The 6,653-nt window shown below is 47.3% G+C and overlaps 1 protein-coding gene across 2 annotated transcripts; it reads right to left on the bottom strand.

Moving 5' to 3' along the window:
* Positions 1 to 118: 118 nt before the first annotated feature.
* rnf10 (ring finger protein 10) lies at positions 119 to 6,614 on the bottom strand. 2 transcript variants are annotated; one of them, XM_062454886.1, is made up of 17 exons: positions 6,055 to 6,614; positions 5,297 to 5,481; positions 4,894 to 5,099; positions 4,709 to 4,799; positions 4,198 to 4,382; positions 3,923 to 4,059; positions 3,664 to 3,818; positions 3,453 to 3,581; positions 3,088 to 3,340; positions 2,793 to 2,926; positions 2,558 to 2,675; positions 2,355 to 2,456; positions 2,114 to 2,251; positions 1,854 to 1,945; positions 1,654 to 1,719; positions 1,381 to 1,543; positions 119 to 1,293 (listed from the first exon to the last, which is right to left on the bottom strand). In XM_062454886.1, the coding sequence occupies exons 1-17, from the start codon at positions 6,215 to 6,217 to the stop codon at positions 1,220 to 1,222; spliced, it is 2,391 nt and encodes a 796-aa protein (XP_062310870.1). In that variant the 5' UTR covers positions 6,218 to 6,614; the 3' UTR covers positions 119 to 1,219. The 2 variants fall into 2 exon arrangements, with proteins under 2 accessions (XP_062310870.1, XP_062310871.1); XM_062454887.1 differs by having other exon boundaries at positions 1,381 to 1,545; positions 1,662 to 1,719.
* Positions 6,615 to 6,653: the final 39 nt, after the last annotated feature.

The raw sequence follows: 6,653 nt of genomic DNA, 5'->3' as shown, positions 1-6,653 counted from the left end.
GCACTCAAAACGGTGGATTTGCTGTTTTGGAAAAGGCAGAGGATGTACAGAGCGTGACTGCCTCTATGTGGTGAGTTTTACCATTACTTGAGATTCCTAAACACATCAGACAACTTGAGTTTGTGCATGTTTCTTTATTGATTTCAATGTCAAGCTAGATGACATTAACATTTGCATGTTTACTATAAACAATCAAAATTAAAGAACCCTCAAATCTATTCTATCTTTACATCCCACTTGTTTTACTCCGTGTATAGCAAGCAATCAAAAGTTTCTCTAGCTTAACAAAAACATTTGCAACACTGCTTCGAAATCAGGGGTTAAGTGCCAATGTAACAAATTCATTTCAAAACCTGTTCAGCAAAATGGGAAAACAAGGAGATGAAAGCTGCATATTCATGGTGTGATTGATGAACCCGACAGAATACTGGAGTAATCTCTTCCACCACAGCAAGGCTTGTCATTTTAATACTATAACTTTACTCAGCATTTCCTCCAACTGATATGAGCTCATTACAGATCTCGTTTCAAAAACCTTTTCATCTGTCATGTCTATAGAGAAGTGAAATAAAATGCCACAACCTGCTGGATTCCTTAAAATGGCAGTCCTATACCTCAGCTTAATGGACTTGCATTGAATTTGTATTGATCATATTCAGGGCAGACATTGCATAGACTGGGTATGAATCTCAGGGCAGGGTCTGGAGGGTGTATGTGCAGCTGTCTGACTGCTACCCCAAACAATGTATCCCTTAAACCTATTCAATTCTACTTAACTCTAAAAACAAATGCCTGTTCGGTCAAATCCCTAATATGCTATTCTAGATGTTAACCAACTACTTCTCAGGATGAGTGACAAAACCCCCCGGTAAAAAAGAGTTATGAGACCAATAAAGTTAGCAACAAAAAACACTCCAGTTAACGCTTTGTAAAGATATGGGCTAGAATATGACCCTTCCAACTATTCCAACTGTAAGCATCGATTGAACATTTACTTTTTAACGCAAAAATTGAATGATTTACTGTGCCAGGGAAAGGGAGGTAAAGTAAATGACTGTGATTAAGCAGCATTGACTGTATCTACAACTTTTTTTACTAATTGCATTCTGCAATTTTAAATGAAGGTACATTAAAAAGGGAGGCAGTGAGAGTAGAAGACCGATTCAATCAATCAATTAAAATGGTGGGGTGGGCTGGTGGTATTTAACTTCAGTGTTGTCTACTTTGTATGAACCATGGAGGTGCTGAACAAAAGCTTCTGTTTCTTTTTCTTCTTCTTGCCCCCGTTCTCCACTGAAACAGAGAGAGAGCCAGGAGATGTAAATGCAGTAATTTCTCCCGAAATCAAAAACGTCCACAAATACAGACTTGAAGACTAACCAGGGACGACCACCAGTGGTGGTGGTGCGCTTGGACCATGGTCCAGCTGCAGGAGCGCTTCTTCAAAGGCCTGGCTGAAAGAGTTCTGGAAACTGGGCACCGGGACTCGATCGGACCCATCGCTCTCTCCATCGCTGTCTGCCGCCGGGGGAGCAAGCAGCGTGTCTGAAGGACAGACACAAACAGTTTCAGTGTGATGGGATTGGCTATAAATCATGACTGTAATTTTGACTTTACAAGCTCATTAAGTGACAACATGGCGATGACAACAAGGATCTCACCTTTCTTTGGAGTAATCCTGGACCCAACATCAACTCTGGCTTTCCCATCTCTCAGCATCTACAGGTGAGTATGAGGGTCAAATGACAATGAGTCATCCTTGTAAGTGTCAGCTGTACTTTGGTACCAGGACTAAATGTGTCATCCTCAACTAAGCGGTTGGTTCAGATTTCAGAGTGGCTGCTGGTACAGACCTGAGCGAAGGACATGCAGTGCGAGTCATCCTCCAAACTACCCACAATGGGCGCTGGGCTCTGCCCATTCAGACTAGGGAACATCAAACCATCTGCAAAAACCATAGGAGCTCCATGTCAGTTCATGAGGAACAAAACGACGGAACAATCCCACACCAACGGAACAAGCTTGATGTCATCAGCTGCCAGCACCTCTGAGACTGCATCCTGGTTGCGAATATGTGTGTGTTGGATGAAAGGAACACCAGGGCAGGTCTCACCAGAGGCAGGGCTGCTGCTGAGAGGCGAAGGCGGAGCCACCAGGAACTCTGGGTACACAGGTTCACCGTAGTTAGAAGGTGGCGAACCAAAAGCCGGGAACTGCTGTAGGTTCTCCAGCCCGATGTGCACCTCGGGATCTGAGAATGACAAAACGAGGTTTGAGAGTTCCAAAACAACAGAAGGTTCAGACCCGACATTCAGTGCCGCGGACGTACGTGTAGCTACATGACATCTACTCACATTTGCCTTGCTTCTTGTTTTCCTCCATCTCAATACGCCGCTCCCTGCGTTTCTCATCCCTCGCTTTCTTCTGGCGGAGACGCTTTCTTTTCTCCAAATCATCTGAAAGCACAGAAGAATGAGGAACTGACAAAACATTGCACAAAGTAAAACATCCCCCATGCAAAAATCTTCCACAGTCTACAAGATGAGTTCAAACTGACCTGCGAAGCTGTCCAGAGTTTCTTTGGACAAGACAGGGGGTTGCAGGGCCAGCTCACATATGCTGAACTCACAGGTGAGTGGCAGGTGAGCTAGATAGCGGTGCCGACGTCGAATCTCCTGTGGGTCGAGAGCACGATTACGATCATATCAATAAGACGACAGGATTTCGCCCTCGCCATCCTCCACAACTGAACCATTAGCGTTGGTGTAAGTCACTACTATATTAGGTCTTACGTCGGTGACGGTTTGCCCCTCGATCTCTACCACGGTGGCGGTGATGGAGTGGGGGCTGGCCTCCAGGCTGCCATACTCCCGCAGCAGACAGCGCACATTCACCGGGTGCAGGAACATCTGTTGACAGTCCTCCGCTGAAGGGGAGAAGGAAAAAAAAAAAACAGACAACCTTGTGAACACCTCATGACTGGGACATTGAATGTCATAGGGCGGATAGTGAGCAGTAGAACAAGGCAGCATATGAGGAGAAGCTTGTGGAGTTGGTGTTCCCATGTGCTCCAGGAGGCCATCCTACCTTGGTAGAAGTAGTAGTAGGGTCCGTGCACGGAGGTGGTTTGGGGACGCCCTGCTTCAGCCTGGCAGGAAGTATGCTCCTCAGCCGCCTGGGGATCTGGTCCCGCTTCTGGAAGGGCGTCACAGGCCTCCTCCAGAACGCTCTCCAGGACGCCACCGCAGTGCTCAGCAGGCTCGCCGCAGTCCTGCTCAGGGTCCTCCTCTGGCATCTCTGCCACCTCATCGTCAAATGCAGAGGAGTACTGCAGCACAGGCTGGAGGGGAACAAGGAGGGTTCAATGGGGCCTCGGTCGTGGGAGGGCCGGTTTTCAGCTTGATAACGGTTCCCAAGTGCATCGACTTGAGACGGGGAGCTGCTACACTGACCTTGGTACTGCTGACGGTGGTCACCACGTCATCCACGGGGGAGGGGGAGTCCGCCAGGGTGAGCCTCGACAGGTCAAGGCCGTCACCTGCACATGTTTTCTGGTGCTTCAGCAGAGCCTCCTCTCGCTCCTGGGAAGGAAAGCGTCAATGTCTCTGACCGGCCCGTTGTTATAGCTGCCCACGGTAGTTCACGGGATGTATAAATTCTTACCTGCAGGTGGCACAGGGCACTCTGGATGAAGCAGGCCTGGGCCCCTTCCTCCTGGCTGAGCTGGGCCTGCAGAGCAGACTTCTCCTCTGCAACCAGGCCCAGCACCTGCTCTGAAGAGGCCAGCAGCAGCTTGGAGTACGGGCTGAGGCACAGATCTGTCAACACAACAATAGGCCCGTCAATATGTAACATGCGTATATCAATGTCTTTACCCGACAACACGTATAAACACAGACGAGTTTTCCTTCAAATCCTTTACCTCCGAAGCAAATGGGCTCCTCCACTTTCACCCACTCAGAGCTTGGCATTGCCACAAGAGCCCCTTTCTCTCTTCTCATCAGGCGCATGGTGATGAGGTCACCAACAGCATACTGCCTTGTCTCCATGGCCACCACACTGCAAAAATAAATAAAAAATAAGATAAGAGTTTGTACTTTCCCATTTTCATCCGTTTCATATTCTCTACATCAACAGCATATCACTGTTACTGTCACTGTTACTAAGACAACGTAGCTCTTAACGTTTCCCTCTAACCTCTTGAGGTCTGCCGTGTTCACAGACTCGTAGCAGATGGGACACTTGGCCCAGCTCTTGTCACTGAGAGAAAGGTAGTGCAGCATGCACGGCCAGCAGAAGATGTGGCCACAGCGCGTGATGTGGGCCGCCACGGGAGCGTACAGGCAGATGGGGCAGGAGGGCACCTCGTGGCTGTAAATGCGCTGAAAGTCAGATGGGGTGTCAGATGGCTGAGCGGTTAGGGAATCGGGCTATTAATCAGGAGGTTGCCGGTTCGATTCTAGGCCGTGCAAAATGACGTTATGTCCTTGGGCAAGGCACTTCACCCTACTTGCCTCGGGGAGAAGGTCCCTGTACTTACTGTAAGTCGCTCTGGATAAGAGCGTCTGCTAAATGACTAAATGTAAAATGTAATGAAACAGGACCACACAACAACAACAATTTGAATCAAAGCGTTACAGATCAGCTTACAGCTGAGACGACACAGATCAGGGTGAATATGAGCTTTTTTGAAAGTGATTCAACTCACCACTTGCTGCACACAGTCCCAGTTGACCAGAGTATCTGGATCAGTGAAGTGAGCCTTATAGTCTTGGTCATCAGTCACCACAAATTGACAGCTACGAAAAAAAAAAAAGGAAAAAAAAGTAAATCTCTTAGTTCATTGTTCAACCACTACTTGGCGTGTACCTTTGGATAGGAAGGAGAACTCACTTGGCCTGCAAGAAAAGCTCCTTGTTGAAGGGCTTGTGCTTGTGGCCCCACTTGTTGCGGCGTCCCCAGCCGGAGTGGCTGTCTCCACCCAGGCCACCATGGCCCCCGCGGGGCTCAAAAGTGAAGTTGAGCAGGTGGTTGAGGCTGATCTTTTTAGGTCCAGCAAATTGAGCCGGGCTAAACTCCGCCCGGCGTGTCTCTGCTACCTATAAAAAGACAAAAGGTGTTATGCTCTGAAGAAGGACGTCTTAGCATGCTGCAAAGAATCAAACCTGTGAAATATGGAATCCTGTCTGACCGTACTATTTCAGCTTTTAATTACTGTTCATATGATTTGGTAGGTTGTATATAAAGCGTACTTTAAATTCTAATTCACATAGTTCTTCCTGTTGTGGACTCTCACCTCTTCCCGTCTTCCTCCACCTGCATCGCCATACTGTCTCCCTGCACCTCTCTGGGGGGGTCTCTTGTCAAAATTTTTGCTTTTCTGTGAATTGGTGCGGCGCGGGCCAGGGAAGGTGTCACTTTTAGGAAAGGAGGGCTCTCGCTTACGGTTGCAGCGCTTAGAACCCCCATTATTCTTACCATCTGGGGAGAAAAACCGTGACAAGACTTGTTACTTCAGTGTGATTACCACTAGTGTTCCGACTTAATACCGCTAAACCAACTTAAGATTTTCAAATAGACCAACCTAATCTTGAATTGTTTGAATTGACATTTGCATGTCTCCCATTTTGTTTCAACGATTGCAAAAAATATAATTTGATGCTGATATAGACTGTACCCTGCCTCCGTGCTTATCAGTACAAGCCAGATTAGAGTGCATGAACTCAGCCAGGGCTACAATTTATAATTTGGTTTAGTCGTCAACTGCCACTACCTTAATTGTTTAATTCGACAAGATCCCAGCTGAATTAAATGTGTGCAAACTAGTGACAATGTTAATATATTCTTCTAAACTGGTTGAATTATCTGACAGCTACGTCATGCATTTTAAGTAAACAAACCATACTACTGTAGGCCTTGGAGCAGGCCATACAATGTGTTTGTCAAAGCAACAACTCGGGTCATTTGAGCAATACGACTGCGCATTGTTGAGTAGCTAACAAGCTACATACTTTGATAGGGATGATTACTTATTAACTGGGTTGATAGTTTTACCTGTTTTGGGTTTAGATTCGCCTGGTGGAGGGCCGGTGGAACTCGTACGGGGCGGAACCTTGTTGTTGGCATTGCTGTTTGGATTCTTCTCCATGGTTGTCTCCTTGCTGTAAGAGGATCTGAGGCCGAGCTCCTGGGAGAGAGCTTCCGAGCTCTCTAGCATCAATTGGTAAAAAGAAAAATGTGAGCGGGTAGTCGCAAGTGCGGGTCAGGCTGCAAAGGCCCTGATTCATTTCTGTCAAACACGGAGACTCCATCACGGCGACATCTTGACAACAAAACAAACCGAGAAAAATAGAGACACAGTTCAGGCGTCTCAGTAATGGAGGCTTTGAAATAGGAGAGAACGAATGCTCACACAACGGGGCCCAGACCCCAAAAATCTGAGCTTTTCTAGCCGTTGGAAACTTTTGGCCCCAACAAAGGCGTTAGACGTCCTCCAATTTGCGGAAAACGTCCGGTTTTATTAGGGTTTTCCCCTAAAAAAATAATTCTAAAGACGAGCTACAACTAATGGCGACGGGTCGCCAGTCAGGAACCTCAGAGACCCGGATGCAACTTCGTGTTTCAACTATTTTGTAACGACATCTCGCAAGGAA

Source organism: Osmerus eperlanus, chromosome 28 (assembly GCF_963692335.1).
Source record: "Osmerus eperlanus chromosome 28, fOsmEpe2.1, whole genome shotgun sequence".
Lineage (NCBI taxonomy): Eukaryota > Metazoa > Chordata > Actinopteri > Osmeriformes > Osmeridae > Osmerus > Osmerus eperlanus.
Note: the sequence above shows the minus strand (reverse complement) of the source record. Positions and strands in the feature narration are given on the sequence as shown.

Coding starts and splice junctions, on each gene's coding strand:
- rnf10 (XM_062454886.1), bottom strand. CDS start 6,217: ATGCTAGAGAGCTCGGAAGCTCTCTCCCAGGAGCTCGGCCTCAGATCC. Junction 5,482..6,054: donor CGAATCTAAACCCAAAACAG/GTAAAACTATCA, acceptor TTTTCTCCCCAG/ATGGTAAGAATAATGGGGGT. Junction 4,800..4,893: donor GAGCTTTTCTTGCAGGCCAA/GTGAGTTCTCCT, acceptor TTTTTTTCGTAG/CTGTCAATTTGTGGTGACTG.